General features: G+C 33.2%; 1 protein-coding gene across 1 annotated transcript in view; it reads left to right on the top strand.

The window, feature by feature from the left end:
* LOC123558382 (sushi, von Willebrand factor type A, EGF and pentraxin domain-containing protein 1-like) overlaps positions 1-22,890 on the top strand; it is a 109,537-nt gene that overhangs the window by 65,112 nt on the left and 21,535 nt on the right. Inside the window, exons 20-30 of the mRNA XM_045350266.2 lie at positions 2,811-3,293; positions 3,538-3,705; positions 5,917-6,069; positions 6,385-6,568; positions 8,058-8,248; positions 10,409-10,570; positions 16,063-16,293; positions 20,595-20,765; positions 21,133-21,357; positions 21,686-21,835; positions 22,040-22,264. Coding sequence (XP_045206201.2) covers positions 2,811-3,293; positions 3,538-3,705; positions 5,917-6,069; positions 6,385-6,568; positions 8,058-8,248; positions 10,409-10,570; positions 16,063-16,293; positions 20,595-20,765; positions 21,133-21,357; positions 21,686-21,835; positions 22,040-22,264 — 2,343 coding nt within the window. The remainder of the gene's footprint in view (positions 1-2,810; positions 3,294-3,537; positions 3,706-5,916; positions 6,070-6,384; positions 6,569-8,057; positions 8,249-10,408; positions 10,571-16,062; positions 16,294-20,594; positions 20,766-21,132; positions 21,358-21,685; positions 21,836-22,039; positions 22,265-22,890) is intronic.

Raw genomic sequence — 22,890 nt, 5'->3', positions numbered from 1 at the left:
GTCAATATCTAGAGAATGCTTGGTTTTACAATAGTTAAACCTCATATGATGGTTGTCAATTGTCAGAAAGTAGACAATCGCTATTAAAATCAAAGTTCATACCCACAATGACCTAGAGTCTAGAAGCGGCTTCTGCTCAATTACTAAAACGCTTAAACACACAGTCATACTACGTTATAAATTTATTGAACATGGTCAGTTTGCAGAGGAACCCTATTGCGTTTGGGTCATAAGACCATAGGTCAAGGTTACAGTGACCTCGAAATTGGATATTTTTCGCTTGATAAGTAAGTAAACGCTTTTGCATACAGTCATGAAATCTCATTGAATGATTTCCTACCGTTATTGTTTTGTGGTCAATATAGGGCCAAGGTTAAAGTCACAGTGACATATATTTAAAAACGCCAATTAACACCCCTTGAACATCTGAACGAATAATTCAGCTATACGTACACTACTATGCATGTTTTATTACATAGTGAAAATATCAATCTACAATATCAACTTTTGATTAAAGAAAATCGGTTCCTTATACAAAAATGTTACGCCCATGTGAACAAATATAGTAAAATACATATTCCTACCAAAAATCGCAAATAGCGGCTAACAACATAATTATTTACACCCGATCGTTATTATGATACATTTTCTTTTTGTTTTCAAATTTCATCTTGTTTCACTCTCTTATTTTTAAAGTAGTATAGAACTATGATTTCTAAAAAAAACCTTTTCGGGACCCTAACAGTGTAGTTATAGCTATAGTTTATACAGTACGTCCTTGATTTATTTTCATTCGTCGTTTAATTTAATTTCAATCGTTTAATTTTCCTCTTTGATTTTTTATTTATATTCCTATAATTGACAAAACTGCTAACAAAATTCTAATAAGAGCAGCAATGGCAGTATCAGAAAACGGATGAAAATTATTATTAACAATTTCATTTGCCGTGCGAAACTTTAAATGTTTGTTTTGGTATCGGCATTTTTTGTAATTTAAACATCCCCCAATAAATCCAACAGCTCCCTCTCTAGTTATAAACATATTTTATAAGGTTACTACCATAATTTCAACAAATGCATATTTTGTATTAATTACGGGTTTCGTAAAGCCGGTGCAAAAATAATATCTTTGAAAAAGTACATAATCTGACGGCCCGAATATATGTCATTTTAAATAGGTATATAAATCTTAATTTAGCATTTCAGGCATTTGAACATAGCTTTTAATCAACATTATATCAAACAATTTTTCCACTGCTTTATCAGAAAAAATACAAGGTAACAAATCAAACGCGCTCCCTTTTTCTATAATCACTATTTTCTACTTTCACAAATACCACATGTTGCTCTTCTGGTAGAATAGGTGATAACATATCAGAAGCGTATTATTTTGAGATTACACTAATCACTAGCATTTGTTATCAATTAACCAGATCTTATCGATATGTTCATTTAGTATATCATATATTCCGATCTATACCGGCGGAATTTATGCCATTATTGTATTGTTTTGATTTATGCTACCATTGAAAAAGGGTTATTTAAAATCCATAAGCTCTCGGGTTTATAAATAAACTTTTGACACTGTTTGAACACATAATTTTTCATACTCTATAATTCTTTGTTTATGTTCATTTCGCTGGTGTTGCCATATTGACATTGAGACTGAAACGATGTTAACTCAAAAGGTTTAATAACGTTTTGCCAACAGTCCGCCAACCCAATATGGTCCGAGAGCTCGCGGACTTTTATTGCAACAATTGAGGCTAAAAGAAGTTTATACATTTTTGGAAACAATATTTCATATCCTCTATGAAAACCCATTTCTTAAGTGTCAAAGCCGTGGCTATCTATATTTTGTTCACTTATGTTTGTAATAGGGGAGACTATTCGTGCATAACAGGAAACTATTCGTGCATTTTTTTTTCACACAAATTTGACCTTTGACCTTTGATATAAGCTTTACCCTTGGCAGTTTTGAGGTAACCTTTGCACTGTTGACTTTGCCTGACATACAGATAGTAAACAAATTAACTTCAGTGACTAACAATGTAAATATATATTAAAAACGTTAGAAAAAATATTTCATTTTTTTGCATGAAAATGAACTTTGACCTTTAATTATCAGGGATGACTTTGACGTTTTGCAATAAGATTTGCATTTCTGACTTTGACTGAAATATACACATTACATATATAAACTGAGTGACTTATGATAACAAACTAATTTTTAAGAATAAAAATAAATTTTAGATATGCCAATTTTGTGATTTGTACATAAGTTTGACCTTTGACCTTAAACATCAAGTTTGCCCTTCATTGCTTTTTGATGAATTTCTTTTTGCTGACATTGGTTGACATATATACATTTACTGACAATCATATAGCTACTGTAGTTAAACAGTGAAAAAGCTAGTAGATGTAAACTTTACCCGACCCCCTAATTTTTACAAGCGAGCGTTACCTCCCCTACCACAAACATAAGTGAACAAAATATAGATATGCACATGTTTGACACTTAAGAAATAGATTTGCATGGAGGTTATGAAATATTGTTTCCAAAAATGTATAAACTTCTTTTGGCCTCAATTGACGCAATAAAAGTCCGTGAGCTCTCGGACCAATAGGATAAATGCCTGTGTTCAGTAAATGACCCTGTTTGGCTAAGGGGTCAGTAGGTGTCAAAAGTCTGAAATGTTGATCTTGGGACTGAGAATAGGACCGACAATATAATAATAACGTTTCAAAAGATACTTCCTCAAACTAGCCAAACCTACATCGTACCTTAATTGTTTTCTGTACGATAACAGGAACTCGTCGACCTGGGCTTAATCTACTTCCGGTGGAGTACTATTACTATGGGGACTGTAGTTCCCTGTCTACTATAGAGGCAATTAAAAATCAAATCTTGGTACTTCTTCAAGATTTTATTGGAACTGCCGTAGCACCAGCTTGCCTTACTGATTCTGAATGCGGATATGATGACCTAACTGTGGAATGTGGTGTCACTCGAAAGAAAAAGGATATATACGAAAACCGAAAAAAAAGACAAGCGTCTTCCGTGCATGTCAAATTTTCACTGACTGTCAACGGAAGTGTTTCAAACTGGGATGAACTTTTAATGTTTGAAGAGAATCTTTTTCAGATTTCTGATATTTTTAAATCTGCTGTCACTGTTGACGGTACATTTAACTTAAATGGGTATGAGGTCGTTCCTGATTCATTTACAAGAGCGGAATACTCCGAAAATAAGTGTCAGGGAAGGGGTCAGGTGAAAGACGGTTTTAAATGTAGTAAGTTCAACATTCTTCTAAATGGTTTCAATGTAAGTTCAGCATGAAAGACAATAAGTTTAACATCAACACATAAATACTTAAAGTTCCCACATATTGTATTTAACTGATTGAGAAATGTTGTTCAATATTTCTAACTGGTATATGCTTTTTGTATAATGTTGTTTTCTCTTAAAACGGTTTAAGAAGACATTTTTTATTTGAAAAATGTTATACATTCCAAGTAAACTATAATGTTTTATAGAATCGTGTGCTGCGGGCATGTACCTCGCCGAAATCTACGAAGCAAAAAGCTGTTTGGAGTGTCCCGTCGGCACATATATGGACTCTGATAGTGCCACTACATGTATAAGTTGCCCAGACGGAACAAGTACAAATGCGACAGGTGCTAAATCTGCCGACATGTGTGTTGGTAAGAGCAGTTAATAAATATGTGCGATAAACTATGATTCGACATTAAACCGTTAATACAGAGGGTGTACATGTATTTTTCCTTCTCACCTTTCTTTAAGCAAACAGTGCAAAAACATATTGATGACAGCAAATGACGTTTAACTTTACTTGACGTGTGTATTTACTAAATGTTGGTTTCAGATAAGTTGTAATTAAAAACCCTTTGGATATCAAGGAATTGTTAAGTGTGTATACCTGTCATGAACAGACACGATTTAAATGAGACTGTCCTTATTTCTGTATTATTTATTTTTATAGCCGCCTCCTCCTTTAGGGCGACATACATAACATAATTAAATGTCGCATGCAAATATCGTAAAACTTCCCGTTTTATTTATTTTTTCTCCCTTTATCTTATGTCGGATTCGATTTTGTGTCCGGTGGGTAACTTTGTTGTTCATAGATGGATTTTGACAAATCTTTGCATCAAATTTTAGAATGACAATTTGTCGCCTGCAAGAACCTTTTATCAATCGCTTTTACTTTTTTGATCTATATTCCTTTATTGAATGTCCATCAGGATTTACGATCCGTCTGTAACTTTGTCATTCATAGATATATTTCAAAAACTTTGGCAGCAGTGATTAGCATGAGATGATGTAAAATCTGGTAAATAATTGCATATTCGAATATAAGCGCTTATCAAAAGTAATCGCATACGGCCTTACCGTTATTCCGTATGGGATAACAAGCGTATGTCATGCTCTTTTTGTAATTGTGTCTCGAAAGTAGGCGCATATCTGATTACTGGTAAACAAACAACATTTGCAGCAAAGAGGCGTGATAAACGGTATTATACCGTAATAATTGTTTATCATGAATACATGTGCTTACTTGTTGAAAAGCCGATGGGTGTTAAAACACTTTAACGCCTTTGACCTGGTAAAACTTTAATGGTTTACGATAATCATGTTTTTAATAGAAATCAGTAAATTAAAATAAAAGTTTGAATACAAGAAAAGTTGTTTGCGTTGTAATAACAGTTTATCATTCTTTTGTAAATCTGTGAAAACAGTGTGGATAAAAGGCCTCTTAGTGTTGAACATTGATTGAATGGTCCGAGCGGTTGAACATTATTTGCAATATAATCATTTTGCTTTCATTATGTATCAGTACTGTATAAAATAAAAGAGAAAGTAGTTCACTGCTCATGTCAATGTCCATGTTTTGCTTTCGTTTTCTCAACCGAGGTATGCACTGTCAATCTTCCAAACATATCACAACTAGGCGCACACGGTTTGTCTATACGCGAGTATCAAATATAAGCGCATATGAGTTTAAGCGCATATGATAAATAGGCGAATAAAAGTGCGTATACGCTTATTTACCAGATTTTACAGCATGTCACGAGCATTAACCATAGCTGTATCCTTCTTCCTTATTAAGTTATCTCTCTTTATTGTTTTTCTTATCCAGTGCTTACCTCTAAAACCAGTTGCACACTATAATAGAGAAAATTTTATGGAAATGTTATGTTTTTAGACAATAACTCTACCAGACGTATTTGTTAGTTAATTTCATTTATCGATTTTTATGAATCACAGATGAGTTTTTACAATAAAAAAGGAACACATTTTGGACACAGTTTAAATATGAATATTGTCTCGGAATTCAACCCTGATGTGAAATATGTGAACAATAAGTGGAAAAGAGATAAAAAGCAAGTATTGGGCTCTGCCTTATCCCCAAGTTCAACTGATTCATGTAAAATAAAGAAAGAAGCACCCCAAAAGGGTATATTTATACACCTTCTGTATACTTGTTTCATCTATAAAATCATACTTATAAAATATATTATTATTTTCAGAGACCTCCTCCCAAAAATGTTTCAATAGATTACTTTTGGGCATGTGACACTAGACATATATGTACATATACTTAGATAGAGTTAAGCTATTGTAGATCTGTACAGATGTGTGTAGTTTTCATCTTAGATTTAAACATTTTCACAAGCAATATCAATGAATTGAAAGTATCTATACGTTTCGAGGAAAACAATATGTTATAGATCTGACTGACAAACAATTTACCCAGATACTACTCATTCGTTACCACTTTCGTCCAGATAATAGTATGTGTGCATTTATTTCAATAGTAGTTCCTTTATGTGCTTGATCTATTTGCTTTTTATAAATATGAAACAGTTGTCGATTTTTTGTCTTTTGTTCAGAACTTTGTCCAGTAGGCTATTCATCATTGACGGCTGTTCAGCCATGTTCTCCATGCCCCATCGGTTACTATCAGGATCGTATTGGACAGACTGCGTGTCGGAGATGCGAATTCGGAAAAACTACGTTTGGAATAGGATCACAAAATTGCTCGCGTATGACCCATTTCCAGAAATGCTTTAATTTGAAAAGCCTAAGTCACAACTTGACTGGGTTAACACCCTGCTCCCGCTCTACCTTTTAATTAGTTTTGAATGTCGCTGTTCAGTTCATAAATAGCCAACTCTTATTATTGTTGTTCTATAAATAATTCATCATTTACAGATATTAAGCTTAACATGTTTCCTCTGATGCAAATAATAATTTTATATTAATCAATCATTTATTTATATACTGATGTAGAACAATGCCAAGCATTTTGTTTTTGAACAACAGAAACATGAACATAAGATAGCAATTATTTGTTACAGATTATGACATTATATTGAACGAGCAGAATTCACAGAAAATTGCTGTTCAGTTGAACACAAGTACAGTCTTTGACAAGATAAGTTTTCTGCTATGGATCTTTAGAAGCAATGGGTCTCAATTTGGTATACGTTTAGAGAGCGGTTTCTTTATATCTGTTTTGGAAGATGCGCTTATTACTTCCTGGTAAGATTGTGTATAAACATTGTTTTACCTAATTCTTTAAAATTTCTTAAAACTTTTGAAATTTCTTAAAAAATGATGTTTCAACTTCCACAATAAATCTCAATACTGGTATGAAGACCATATACGCTGTTTGAAAATAAAAGAAAGATATTCTAATCTTTTGGAATCAACATTGGTAGCTCTAACTAAAATGCTAATACTTAGCTTTCACTGGCTTTAGTGAAACTATATCTGAAAGCGTTTTGCTTTTATACATATAAATACTTGTAGCCAAAAAACGTTAAGGAGATGTGTTTTCCATAGAAGCAGGATATATTTGTTACGTAGCAGTATTAAAGTGAAGATATCCATCTAGTAAGTAACGTAGCAGTATTAACGAGAAGATATTTATCTAAAAAGTAACGTAGCAGTATATTCTTTTTGTAAAAGCTAGTCAGCGGTCCGTTTATTATGCTACTGTTCATTTAACCCGAAACTGAAAGATTAGCAAAAACCAAACAATTTTCATTGAGAAAGAACACTTTGGATTTGTACATTGCAAATGCAGTTTATAGCTTTCTTAGTGCATTGGTCATAAAAATGGGATTCGACAGTCTCGGTCCTTGCTGTTGTTTTTAAACAAACATCGTAATACGAACCAGTTTAAACCGGAATAAGTAATAGAATGAGCATTGAAACTCAATGGGTAAACGATTTGTACGAGGGGGCGTAGCCCCCCAGTATAAATTTTTTACCCTCGAGTTTTAATGTTCTTTCTTTTTTTGTTTTTGATTTAACGTCGCACCGACACATGATATGTCATATGGCGACTTTCCAGCTTTAATGGTGGAGGAAGACCCCAGGTGCCCCTCCGTGCATTATTTCATCACGAGCGGGCACCTGGGTAGAACCACCGACCTTCCGTAAGCCAGCTGGATGGCTTTCTCACATGAAGAATTCAACGCCCCGAGTGAGGCTCGAACCCACATCGATGAGGGGCAAGTGAGTTGAAGTTAGCGACCTTAACCACTCGGCGATGGAGGCCCCTTAATGTTCTTTCTGTTTTGTATCATAGCCATCCATATATGGTTCCACATTGCAATAAACAGCAGGTCAATGGTTACTTAAAATCCTTTCTTTACAAATGTGTAAAGCTCAGGTAAAATAAACCAATGCAAGCGCAGATAATCAATAAAATGCACTTCACTATCTGCTGTTAGAGACACGTTCATACACACTAGCATACTTTCCTATCCAACAGTGCGGTAACTAGGGTGTGGGTATTTAATACCTTCACACTTTTGGTTACCGCACCCTGAGCTCAGTGTATACGATTTACCTGCACCAAATTTGTTAAGAAAAAAACCATCGAGCTATGATACAATGACAATTTATTTCATCTTTTAAGGATAAAAATAGGCAAATTGTGTTATCATCGAATTCCATTTTCATTCCTATTTTACTTGTTAGCTCTTTCTTTTGTCTGAAGGTTATTCTTGTCTAAATTTAGGGATGGAAATTCTATGAACGTATCTTTACCGTATTCTTCCTTGCACAAGTGGACCCATCTAGCTGTGACACTGACAAGCACAAATTATAGTATTTATTACAATGGCGAAGTTCTGATTACCCAGCAAAATGTTTCATCAGTATTAGTACTAGCAAACAAAACTGTTAAATTGAACTTCAGTGGCGAAACTGGTAAGTATACTGAATACAGTTTTGTTTCAGTCAAGTTCTTCTTTATATATGCTGCACTTTTGTATAAAAAGTAATATATTGATTGTTGCACTGTGTAAGTAGAACTTAATTGCAATTACGTATAGACTGATATTGTATGTTAGTTTTCTGACTTCAGTCAAATTATAATTAATATCAGGTAACTTGCATTAAAACACTTGAATTTCTGCTGTATTTGTTTAATAATTGTATTTTCTATGACGGTGAATATTAAGGTAAGTATGAAGACGTTGTGTATAATTTGAAAGTGCATACCTTAAATATAAATAACTTATGTTTTATAAACGTGGGTTTGAATTTTGTAGGTGTATAGATTTTGTATGTTTTAGTCTTATATCCAGATGTATGCGTGTATGAATATACATTCGAGAACAATATATAAAAAAGTATAACCTTTATACGTATTGGTGTTTGTTATAATTAAATGTGAAACAATCACAAACAATTATATTAAAACATGGACAAAGATCTAATAGGAACAGTCTAGCTCCAAAAACCCTAGCCCTTTAAGTATAATCAATTAAGCGTATGGTTGTATGTATAATACACATGCACACAAAGCATTATTAGCAAAGTAAACCATAGTAATAGCATGGTCATTTGAATTATACACAACTAAAATAGATAAGAAGAGAATTATATGCAAACGGTGCTGCGAAAAACAATAAAATGTGTAGTAAAAAAAGAAAACAATTGTAACTGCAGATTAAATGATATACAATACAATGTCTGAGAATGCATTACAGGAGGAACGAACATTATACACAAATGCAATCAAATCATTTTGAAGATAATTTTGTGGATGATGGTGGTCAGACATGAATGAAATGTACGAATTAGGAAATATGGAAACGGACAGCTGTAGCAACACCCATAACCCTGAAGCTAGTCCTTAAAACCTTACATGAAACATCCGAACGGGCTGCATATTGAGGTTCACACCCATACCCCACGGTTATCAATGCCAATGCTGTCATAAGTTACTTAAACATATATCACACCCCTGAGACTAAAACACGTATGAAGCTTCTACCAGCAAATATTGAAAATAAAAACCAACATTACAATTTACGCGGAGTTGAATTACATGACACGATGTCTAACATCGAATCACAACACCTGCGATAACATCCGACTGACAGAACGCGTCCCTAACGCGGTGTACACAGTGAGCTGAAGTGAAAAATATTAAGACAGCATAAAAGATCTTTTTGATCAATTTATATATGTACCCCGATGTCATCTTATTAAGTGATTTATATAGGTCACTCGTTTAATGATTTATGGCTAGCCCAAGTCGATAAGCATGCCCGCTGAGATATATACAGGATAAGAGTAAGCCCCTTAAAAGTGATATAAGCATATACTCAATGCTTTTGCTGAAATCACAGTTACAAGAGACATACCACTAAAGTCCCAACGAAATAAGACAGAAGAAACAAAATATACAGCTAAGTACTTAGTCTGTTTCAGGTTTCAGGAAGGTCTATCGACCGTTGTAACATAGGATGTGTCTGAAGAAAGTACATACAAAGATACGCACATATATACATATGCTGTTGTAGGGTTTTGGTTTTGTAGGTTTCGTTTCAGTAATTGGACTAACCACTTTCGTTGTTTATTTTCGACATTTTTAAAATTGAATGTCCATAAATCTCAGGATTTTATAAAACTTGTCGCCAAATTGTCAATTTCTTTAAATTTTACAAACAAATCTGAATTTCGATACCACAATGAAGTAAACTTTTTACGCATTTATTAAAAAAGTTGTCTGGCTAGGAAATGTGGTGGTAATATATTGACTACACTCTTCAAAGTACCTGGAGTAAGTACACACTATAGCAAATCTTATTAGTTGAGAAATATTTGCTTAATTAGATGGTGCGCGGGATACATCGCCGTCTTAATTTCGGGAAATAAAAGTACATAAGTTACATTAAGGTCATTGAAATGCTAGTGTATCCACATGAGCTTGTCTTCAATATATAAAAATGTTTTATATAATGTGCAACATATATGTGTTTCTATTATTTATAAAGGTTCATAATGAAAAAGTGTTTCGCTAAGTCATTATATTGTGTACATTTCAATTTATAAAATGAATTTAATTGTTAACTTCAGATATCCGCCTGACTTCGCTGGCACTGTACAATCATAGCCTTTCCGCTGATGAAATATCAAGTCACCGCACGTCCTGTACATATGACATATCAGCAACCGTGTTTTCCACTGATGATTTTGTTAATGGAAATGGAATTTTTACTGAACCGTCTTCATGCACAGGTTTAAATATTTCAAACTCACTTGCCGAGGTCTGGGGTGATATAACTATACCCGTGCGTTTTTGTAAGCGTCAGATGAGGACACCTTGCTCTAGATGAAATCATGTCTTTGTTATCATTCATTAACCGCAACTAAACGACAGTTGGCACATGTCAAGCCAACTTTCACTGTTACAATACTAAGCTGACCTATGTTATATACATTTACTGATCTAACGAGGTTATTTTTTTTAAAAAAGAATAGCAAGAACATAAGTTATATTTTTTTATTTAAGGTAATATTTCAACACATTTGGATGAAACTCTCTTCAGTCTGCCAATATATCTGAAAAAGAGGCCTAGAAATTGCCTTTGACGGCACTTTTTGTGAATGCCCGACAGCCATATTTATTGTTAACTTTATAAAAATTGGAAACCTTTCAGGAGAGCAGGGTGGGGTGAGGTAGGGACGGCTGTCGCCTTCTAAAGATCATAGTAAGGTCACAGCTCAATGTAGAAATTCAATAAGTGCATTTTTGTTATATACGTCAGATATTCGCCAATTTTGCTACATTTTTAATATAAAATTTTCGGTGATAATAGTGAATTTGAAAAGTAGACTAAATCTGTTCGTGTAGATTTATTGCATTTGGCAAAATTATAAACGACTAAAGTTATCTCTGTAGAATGAGTTTAACTCTTCGTACGTTCCGATAGTTTGTTCATATATGAAAGCTATCTTTCTAATGTTTCTAAAACTGTTCCGTTTTTCCTAAAGGCTGGTTGATAGCCTATTTGATTGTCTGTATCAACGGTACAAATAAAAAAATCTATGGCGCGTATTTATGAAAACTAGTACACTGAAACTTCGTTTGCTAAAATTCGGATTATTCGCTTACTACTCTTGATTAATCGTCAGGTCTATAAATGTATTCTTCACGTTGGCTTGTACTACTGATATCTCGAACATATTTTGCTTGTCCCGTCGAGTTCTAGCGAACATAGTTTGACTGTGCTAACTGTTGACAGATCTAAATATTCTAAGCGTAGAACCCACAGACGTAAAAATAGCAGACTCGGTTAGATTAAGTCTATTTGTGAGATAGTATGAAATGTGCAAATTCTCTCGAGCATTATGTAAAATGGTATATGCTTTCAGTCAAAACTTTATTTCAGTGGTTTACTCATGTGCTGTAGTAATTGCAGGAATGTATGGGCGTTTAGAAATACTATCTATGTATAAAACTTAAGCAGTTTCAAAGTTTAAATATAGGTACATGTTCTAGATAACCGCAAATGTTATGTTATTTTTATCATGCCATTACTATAGCAACTGCCTGATAAAGCCTGTCTGAGAAAAACAGGCTTTCACAGGTCAGTTACTTGAGAACACTTTGCACTGTTTAAACCTATGATTAAATCCAAGGACATCAGATTGTGTCCATTTTGCATTTAAAAATTATTACACCCTCATACGACACTGAAGTAGGTCTTTAAAATCCAAAAATATAAAAAAGCGGAAGAAGCAACAAATTCTAACCTTGTGTTTTGTAACCACATCTCTGTTTTACTGAGCACGAAAGAATAATTTCAATTTGTTCCAAAGTTAAATTTTATCCGAAATTCAGTTGCTAGACGGACACCCATTCTCACCAAGCAAACGTTTGAAGTGAATTAAATACACATGCCATAACGCCGCGTGGCAGAAAAAATAGGCAGTACCGTTTCATCTATCGTTGATTTTATTCCATGGAAGTTCATTCCAGATACAATATTCCATGATGTAAATGCAGAGAGCTAAAATCCTGAACAAACGCTTTGCATGGGTCATTTTCCGTTTCTACGAGCGTTTCCGTTATAAAAACATTTTTGTGGTAATTGCAAATATGGTAGGCATACGCTATACATTGTTGGCATGGTCTCACATACCTATTAAGAGCGCGTTTATAAAAATATTGGCGTAAATGTGTCATTTAGCAGTTATTCTAAAAAAACAAGTTGGCATCATTTTGAACAACAAAAAAAAAATAAAATAAAAAAGAAGTCCGGCAAAACAGCAAAATCTGGTCCACCCCTATTTATGCACTTTATTTCGCATAATGGTAGGATAAAAGTTAATAAATTATGGCATGATAAATAGAATAATTGATTACTGTCTTTTGAGAAAGGGATTTCTCAGACTCGGCTAGATATGGTCCGGAAGGAGCTCGGCAAGCCTCGCTCCTTCCAGGACCATATCTAGCCTCATCTGAGAAACCCTTTCTCAAAAGACAGTAACCTGTTATTCTCTATTTATTTTCATTCCATTAGCATGAAAATGGTACTCTTCATATTTTTTGAATCAACTAAAAATATTTCCTTGCATATGAACATTAGCCTATTATATGAACTAGTTACCACTCTTCAAGTGTTTTCATTATCTACAATTTTGTAACTGTGTTAATGTTGGTTCTATAGATGTCATAACTTCAAAAAGGCTTAATAATTGTCAGTGAATTTGATAGTATATCAAATGTTATTAGTAGGATCTTAATTGACTGTGAATATAGGGGTAAAGCGTGCTTGTTTTCCTGTTACAACACCTTCAGATTTATTTCCGAGTGATTGGTATGTGATAGAACCAAGCAGAGCAAACGTACCAATATATCGTCAATATATTCAGTGTGGAATGCTAGAATGAGTTACCCTTATAGCAGAATAACTTCTAACCCTTATATATATAAAAAATAATAAAATTTCAAAATAGTCTCATTTCACAAGCTATAGACATATTAGCCTGACAAAGTATATGATAATTATGAATCCATCTCTTTTTTATTTTTTTTTCACACTCTTCTTCACGCTCTTCTTAAACTGCAGGAAGTTATGTTTACGCATTGTATTTCTCTTAGTTACTATCGGACTATATTTTATTATTTTGATTAGCTTATCCTTCATCTGTTAGTACTCATGGAATTACCGGCAGGCATCACTCTAATATTTCACTGAATGTGCCTTAATGTTACTATCATAAAAAATTCTAAAACAACCTTTCTAATGTTTTTATATCATTTATACATTTTTATTTATAACAAATCTGAATGATACTAGCTTTATTTTCACAATGTCATCAAGGACAACATGTCTGAAATATAAATTGTTACAATGTGATCCGTTTTCAATTTGTTTTAAACGGGAAGTGAGAGTGTAGAAGCAAAGCCAAAAATAACAAGAATCGAGATAGAAATAGCGCGCTGAATATCGCATTAATAGCGGTGATAGTTCTTGAAACGTGCTACTTAATTACAAATACATAAAATATGTTAATAAATGTCTGACCGATAGTAAACAAAAGACAGAAATTACAGCAAATCATCAAAGAAATAGTGCATAGATCAACTAGTTGAAATCCTACACATCTGTTTTACTTTGTTTGTTACCGTACATGTACTGTGTTCACCTATAATGTGACCAATATTTCAGTCATTCCTCTAAAATGGTCCTATTTTACCATCTCTACGTAGACAAGTTAATAAGTTAACATAAATATAGATCACATAATGAATCATCACCAGTATTGAAATAATTTTAGTAAAATTAATAGGAGCTGGAGAATCATTCCATATATGTGAATGCTACTTTCAACAGTACTTTAGTCATGTAACGGCGGGCAATTTACCTACACAGTGTTCTGGAGTTTCACAAGTGCTAGCCTTTTCCCCGCAAGTAACTGCCAACTTCTCCACATGATTCAGAAGTGGAGGACAAAATTACTCCTAAAAATGTCTATTATCAAATCGTCATGGAGGACATACACCTCTCCCGAGCATTGAATTCACAACCATGCGATCTTTAGATTTGTTCTCTCCTTATTGAGCTAAATACTTGGTTGTACATGGCAGAAAAGTGATTTTAACTGTTTATGTGAGAATTTTATATATTTTTAACATGTCAAGTACAACATACTTTTCCATCGTATGCCACTTTTCGCAGATATATATTATTCTATATAATATACGAGGGATGATCAATAATTACGTAGACTGGACGCATAACTTTTTTCATGGTACTTGCAAGTATATTATACATACTTTTATATTATCATCGGTTTTATTTACAAAATATTAAAGGGTGTTGAGACAAACTATTTAAACTAAGTTAAATGGTTTTATGAAAATAAAACGATTGCACAGCGGTATAGTTTATTTGTAAATGCATTCATTTGACCTTTGACCCCATTTTACTGTAACGAGGAACCCCAGATAGCGACAGCTCCTTTAAAATTTCATTTTTAATCCTTAGGAACACTTTTGTACTAATATCCGAGCATTAACAAAAATACCATCAGAAGTCACATTTTTCTAAAATATTGGCACACTACTTCATAATAACTTGACAAAATTTTATCTCCTGTTATGCTTGATCTCCTGCTATGCTTATTTTGTTGTAGGGATGATGCAAATAAGAATCGAGTCTCATGACAACTGAATGAAACCTCATTCATAATTCCACGTATAGTTCCCGACATATGACACTAGTTACATAACTGTCACTATCACTGAGATAGAAATATTTTCTGTTTGTGTCTTTTGTACACTTACAGAACTTCTATTTGCGATTACATGAAAGTTAGTATCAAAGTAAGTTAACTTGACTGAATAAAAATGACGTGCATAAAAACGGCGAACTTGACCAAGTTTACCTAGGAGGCACACAATAGCTTACTTGAGTTTTAAACATATTTCTGTCATTCTTGCAATAAGAATTAACATAGCATTTAAGAAAATAAACTCTGTTCAAATGTGCTATGTAAATATTTTTGTTTTGTTCATATACACGAATATAAATTTAGTAACTGCCCCTGAACTATGATTTAGTGATATATTGGTTTTATAATTATACGGTATCACCTACTTAAGGTTTAGCAGTATATCACAAAATAACAGATTTTTTTAGTAAATGAACAGCATCTTGACCAACAACTTATCTATCCAATACATGTTATACTGTTCTGTCCCACAGAATTGGATACTTAAAATATTCTTAATGAGTTGTCCCCCTTTAAATAAGAATGCCATTTGTAAAGAAATAAATGTAAACAATTGCCGTAAACGATGTTTTACCTAGTTATGTAAAGTTTAAACACTCGCACGTTGTTGCAAATGCATCAAAATGAAGACGTGTAACAGCTTTTAAAAATGGTTAGTGTCTAAAGCTGCTGAACTGTCCAGAAGCGTGGCCACTTCATGCAGTCCTTTTCCAGATTTAATAATTATATCAGTAAATTGACAATGGTTTTGTAGAATAATATAAATGTTTTATACGCTGTTAAAATTTCATGTAAAACAATCCTTTCTTTCTATGATTTGATGACGTTCGAACTTTTTCTCCGACACATGGACCTATACCTTAAAACTCATACTGATCAAAATGCATTTATTCAATGAAAAGTATATTCTAAAACGGTTTTGTAATTTCATCTAGGATTTAAATGATCTTATGACCGATATCACTATAATAGTTTCTACATTAAAGCGATTGACTACTGCGCTGATGAGCCTTGTGGCTCACACATGTGTACTCCAACGTTGTCGGGCTTCTTTTGCACTTGCACTGGAGGATTCAAGGGACCAATCTGTGAAATCGCACCTGACAATTGTAATCAGAATGAATGCCAGTATGGAGCAACGTGTGTCAGTAGCAGCAAGAATTACACCTGTATATGCCCACCTGGCTTTCGAGGTCATTTCTGTCAAAATCTTCCAAGTAAGTTATATTGTTACAGAGTTCTTTACTAAAATAATTAAGACTGAAATAACAATTGATAAATGTAGTTTCTTTTTTATACACTGAACATAATCAAACTTGATAATAGTATTTTGAAAGGCATGCATTATTTAGGTTGTATAGAAATTTAAAATAATAAGAATTCTATATTTTTACTTATTTTTCAGCCATGCCTCATTTAAAAAACGTCTCAAAAATGATCATATCAAAATTAATAAACAAATAACATTTTAGCATAAATAAAAACAATAATATGAAAGTCGCCATTTGACCTCTCATGTGTCGGTGCGACGTTAAATCCAACAACAACAACAAAAAATAATGCGAACACTTATACCATGGCTTTGTCAAGCTGTAAAGAAAAAGTTAACTTTATTTTACCACATTTTGGAGAAAATATATACATTTCATGGTCACGTAGTAAATGTTTTCTCGTTCCAAACTTCTCGAATACAGTTACCATTATAAAAAGTTAAATTAAAAAGTATGAGGTAAAGTATCTCTCACGTTACCATACCCAGAAATCTAAGCCAATTTGCTGGATTATTGGCGAAATTGTCTCCCTTGAAAACAGGTTATCGGGTGTATCGATTAGCCATTATCGGTCAATTTACGCCATTGAAATATAGAAGGAGAAAAACTTTAACACATCAAATTACATCAAAAGCATCATCTGACAATATTTATTAAGTTATTGAAGTAATCTGCAATATTTGCACTTTCTTTCAATATAATTTTTGATAAAATAAAATATGATCTTCTTGCTTCCCTATGCGTTTGAAATAAGTAAGTAATTTTGATCCCGAGTCCCATTGATTTCTGTAGGAAATGACAGATTTTAAGCTTTACATGGTCTTTTAGAATGATTTATTCTCATATTTATAATCATCTCACAACATTTATTAAGTTATTGAAGTAAACTAGAAAAGTTAATCTTTCTTTCAATGAGTTTATTTTTAAATTATTTTTATGTCTTCTTGCTTCCCTAAACGTTTGAATATCACTGATTTTACTAATTTGGAAAATTTTGCCCGTCACAGTACACGTGTACTGATGACACCGGATAAACTGAATTAGATAGACATGTGTGTCAATCTAATTCCGTGTTTAATGTCATTACTTTGTCAGATTAAATAAAAATAAAGTTATTTTAAATTACATGTTTAAATAAAAATATTCCATTTTTTTTTAATTCATTTAATACCATTTTCACAACTAGAATTATTTATTGCATTAAAACCTAACATAACATAAAGTTGATTAACATATAGAACTACATGTTCATATTTAAACTTGAATATTGTACATGTAAATATAACAAGTCCATTGGGTCGGGTGTAAATTTCATGTTTCTTGTTTGTAAGTATTATAATATTGTTGTTAAAAATTTCTTATCTTATCTTTTTGTAATGATTATATATGTATGATAAAGTCAAATAACGTGTTTGACAATAAGTTAACCGAATGCTGACATATTTCTGTTTATTACCGTTACTAATTGGATTAGTATATGTTTGTCTGACATGCCCCGCGGCCTAAAGGGACAAATATTACGGCTCTTGCATAAACACTTTAAAGTTAAAATCTAAATTATGGATATGGAGTTATAAATTTTGATAATTTATCTTACCGTTCAAAATCCAAATTCACATTATTGTAAAGTAAAATGCATTTATAGGCCACGGATCCATAATATTTAAAAACTTTTTTTAAATTGAAAAGACACATTTTCAAGGAGACCCGAAATACACATATAGTTCGCCCTCATAAAAATATTTTAAAAATTAAAGGGACTATCATCCAGATCGTTCGACAACAAGAAAAAATACTTTTATAGATATCTGGAAATAAATGCTATATTTCTTAAGAAGGCTTTAAAACTTAATTACTGAAAAACTATATATTACGGAAATACTTGAGAATTTGCTGTTTTTCTACTTTATATGATGAAAATCGAAAAGCGACTGTAACGCTTTACTCAAGGTAAACTGTCTCGTTTATAAAAAAAAATCTATATTTTGAAGTCATAATTCATAGCGCTATTGGTTTCGACGGCATATTTTAGACACAAAAACACATCTTCTAGTATCAACAAACTTCAATTTGAGAGAAAGGTTATTTTTAGCCAAATCTGGAGGTCATTAAATACATATTTTAAAAATACGTTGAGTAATGGGAAGTATATGCTTCCTGACAATTTTTAAACAAATTCCAGGTTATCATTCAAAATCACCAATTTGAAGAAATAAGAATGTTATGTATATCAGGTAATAAACATGTACGTCGATCTAATTCCATCTTTGTCAAATTAGGTTAAAACTGTTATTTTAAATTACATGTTTGAATAAAAATATTTAAATTTCAAAAATTATTTTTTAATCAATTAACTTTTAATTTATGATTCACATATATTTGCCATTAAAAGATATAATCAAAAGTTTAAATACATATCTAAAATGGGAATATCCTTCCCGGCTCTCAATTTTGAAACAAAAACCCGATTATCATTCAAAATCACCAATTTGAGGAATGCACTGCAAATTGCTTCGGGCAAGGTATAAACTCCGCTTGTGTAAAAAGTTTCACAATGTTGTCGCAATACCCCTAATTAACAAAACCAGTGTAAGGTCAAGATTATCAAGATAAGAGAGATTAACAAAAGTCGATACTCGCGTTAAGATGGTATAAAGGGAAACAATCGAATTTAACCGATCTGGTTTAATAATCAAGGGACAATACTCTTCAAAACACGGTCTCATTTCTGGACATGAATATAATATCAAAAGTTGAATTCCGCGAAAATATATACATATTTGTTAATTTCACGCAGGTTACTCTTGCAAAATTCATTAAACTGTTTTTGTCGTGTTGGGCGATTTGTGATGTTTCCACGTTTCTCTGTTTTACATGCGCAATTTACAGAATTTCAGTTCAGAATATTTTCTCGCATAATGATTGCTGTATTTTTTTTTTTAAAAAGTGAGGTATTCAGATAATGAAATTTTCTGGTTGCAATATTTGATTGTGTTGTAATCTTTACATTGTATTATCAGTTGATTTTTCTAAACGCATTTTAAATGTCAATTGTGTCCCTAGGTGACACGAAAGATATTGGCAATATCTATGTGTTGCCTTAGAAGATTAGAAGTGTATACCTTTAATATTTTGTAAAGAATAAATACGAAAGTCTGCATTAGCCAGAATTCAGATTCCGACTCATGTCAGTTCTTAGACTCATAAATATTCATTATTCAGTAAATAAGGCATTGCTTCAGATGACATTAAAGTTATCTTTTGATTCAGAATGAAAAGGTAGGTAGAGGCCAATAGCTTGAACTTTGATATATTCGACTTTCGTATATTTTACAAGACCGAATTCAGTTGAGTAGAATACAACATCATAAATCAAGACATTTACAAAACCTTTATTTATTAAATAGATAACACTATATTTGCAAATACAGGTAGAATATTTTCTCTCTATTCAACGCCAACATTGCCGATTCGAATTTAAATATTTGGTGTCTGTTTTTGATATGTAGAATACACAAATTATTTGTGTTTACCACATATATTATGATCACCTGATTAGAAGATCATATGGTGTTCCCATAATACTATCTATTTTTCCTTGATAATCAACTTAAAGAATAACGAGATAGATATGCCTGTATAGCTATTTAAAAGCTGCAATATTACACAAATAAACTTTTACCTCGAAGGTAAATCGTCTAAAATGTCTTCGAAAACAATACGTAATTTTATGGGTTTTTTTTTTTTGTTTTGTTGGATTTAACGTCGCACCGACACATGATAGGTCATATGGCGACTTTCCAGCTTTTAATGGTGAAGGAAGACACCAGGTGCCCCTCCGTGCATTATTTCATCACGAGCGGGCACCTGGGTAGAACCACCGACCTTCCGCAAGCCAGCTGGATGGCTTCCTGACATGCAGAATTCAAAGCTCCGAGTGAGGCTCGAACCCACATCGATGAGGGGCAAGTGATTTGAAGTCAACGACCTTAACCACTCGGCCACGGAGGCCCCCTCATATTTTTATGATCCATGTAGCAAATAATTATACAGTGTATAATAAATGAGGCTGACGTTTCCCAATAAACATACACATTTTTTACTATGATGCTTTGCTGTTCACTATGAGCCTAAGTATAGAAATGAATGTTTGAAAGTTGATTGTATAAAAACAACAAAACAGTTACTTTCACTCACAACTGTCGGTATTGAAGAATTTGGTACAACACTGCTTTGCTGAATTGTAGAAAATGGTGGTTGGAGTTCTTGGTCAAGCTGGGGAGTGTGCGACGTAAATTGCGACGGAGGCGTCAAAAAGAGGACAAGGGCCTGTGATAACCCGACTCCGGGACAGTACGGAACACAGTGTGTTGGAGACATGTCAGAAGAATTAGAATGCAACTTAGAACCATGCAACGGTTATTACTAAGAAAATAACTGTTTATTTTCATAAATTTAATTTGAATATTTACATTAATCAATATATTGTACATGGTTTTCTAAACGTTCGATTAATTATGCATTAGTACACATTTAAAACCAGATATAACACAAATGTTCAAAATATCTAAGTCATTCTTGTTCTTATTATTACAAATTCGAGAATGAAGCACTCACGCGTAGCATAAGAATGACAAACGCTTCGGTTAACATGATTTGTTAAAAACGGTGGCAACTGCTGCTTCAGTATACCTACTATGTTCATATTCAAAACAGTAACTGTGATGAAATGCTCTTTTTAGACATATAAGGGATAACCTTAAAAGAAAACATCCTGTGTTACAGCAACTAATCCATGCTTAGTCAATCCATGCGGCGAACACAGGTGTTTGGAGACCTCGAATGGTTTCATTTGTAAATGTAACTCTGGTTATACTGGAGTTCTATGCCAATTTCAAGTCGACCACTGCACACCAAACCCGTGCCATAACGAAGGCTCATGTGAAAATGGTGTGGACAACTTTACGTGTATTTGTCCTGAGAAATTCGGCGGACATCTGTGCGAGGAAGGTATTTTGCATACATAAATATTATATGTGACAAACAATACTGAACCTTTCCGCTTCTTACTACATAACGTATACATGTGCAAATTCGAAATATTGCGCTTTTCATGTTTATTTTTCATATTTCATATATTTAAGCCGAAGGGTGACAGTCATACTGGGCGTTATACTCGCAATGTTCGTTAACCCGCTATGGTGGTGTTTCCGGCAGGAAACGTGTCCGCCCCAAAAGCAAACTTGTTCTGACCAGTCAGAAACGAGATTATGTAATAATGTATCGTGCATGGATTAGACCCTTTTTGAAGATTAAATTATTTTTATCTATTCTTAAGCCAAGGACGGACCGACCTACTGGACATCATGGTCGCAGTGTACGGTGACCTGCAATGGTGGCATTTCTAACAGGACACGTGTCTGTGCCCAGAATCAAACTTGTTCTAACCAGATCGAATCAAGACTATGCAATAACGTCTCTTGCGTAGGTAAGGCATTTTGCATCTGAATTATTAGAGTAACTCATTTAAATAATTTTGTTTATCAATACTTTTTGAATAAAGGTTATGTGTGATTTTTTTGTGTGCAAAATTAGGAAGTGTGTTAAATATAAATATATATTTTGTAATACTATCAAAAACGTATCTTCAAATTGTACGTATAAAATATGTAGCATAACATTTGTTTTTCAGTTGACAATTGTCAGACAAAACCCTGTGGAACCAATCAATGTATATCAAGTGCAGAGGGTTTTACTTGTATCTGCAGTACTGGATTTACTGGTAGTACATGTAATACGCCCATAGATTTTTGTGAACAGAACAATTGTGAGAACGGGCAATGCAACAATACAGTGTCAGGATATACATGTTTCTGTGATGAAGGATACAGTGGGGACCTCTGTAATATTCCTCTGCGTACGTGTTTTAAATTTGCTCAAGCACAAAGAGATCAAAGTGAGATTCTGTGATTGCCCAATGTCCATCGTCAACAATTTGTTCAACATTTTCTCCTTAACCTTCTCCTTTACAGGACAATTCTTTGGTGTTTTCCTCCTTCAGATTCTTTCATCTCTAGGTCATTTGTGAAGAACTCTGGTTTTCTAAGCAACCGAAATGAAAAAATAAACTTAAAAAAGCTTTCCCACAGAAGCCGCTGCCTGCCTGATTTGAAATAATTTTACTGAAATATTGTTTGGATTACATTCTAAAGCTCTCAATTCATTTTCTTTTGTTAAAATACATGTCCGTCAGAGGCATGGGATACTTTTCCCTATACATCTATATGAAAAACGTCGTCATTCTTCTCTCAAATGACGTCCTCGATTTCAACATAATTTCACAGCAATGATCCTAATCATTCTACAACCGTTTTGAGTGGTTTTATCAAAACTTTTCCTGAAAAAATACTGTCTTTTTTTTTTTTGAACAAAATGCACTGATATTTCATGTTCGTGACTATGTACCAAACCTGAGTGATTTAATTTTGCGTTCGCATCAACACAATTATAGATCATATGGCGACTTCCAGTTTTGATGATGGA

Source organism: Mercenaria mercenaria, chromosome 15, assembly GCF_021730395.1.
Source record: "Mercenaria mercenaria strain notata chromosome 15, MADL_Memer_1, whole genome shotgun sequence".
In the NCBI taxonomy this organism is placed as follows: domain Eukaryota; kingdom Metazoa; phylum Mollusca; class Bivalvia; order Venerida; family Veneridae; genus Mercenaria; species Mercenaria mercenaria.
Note: the sequence above shows the minus strand (reverse complement) of the source record. Positions and strands in the feature narration are given on the sequence as shown.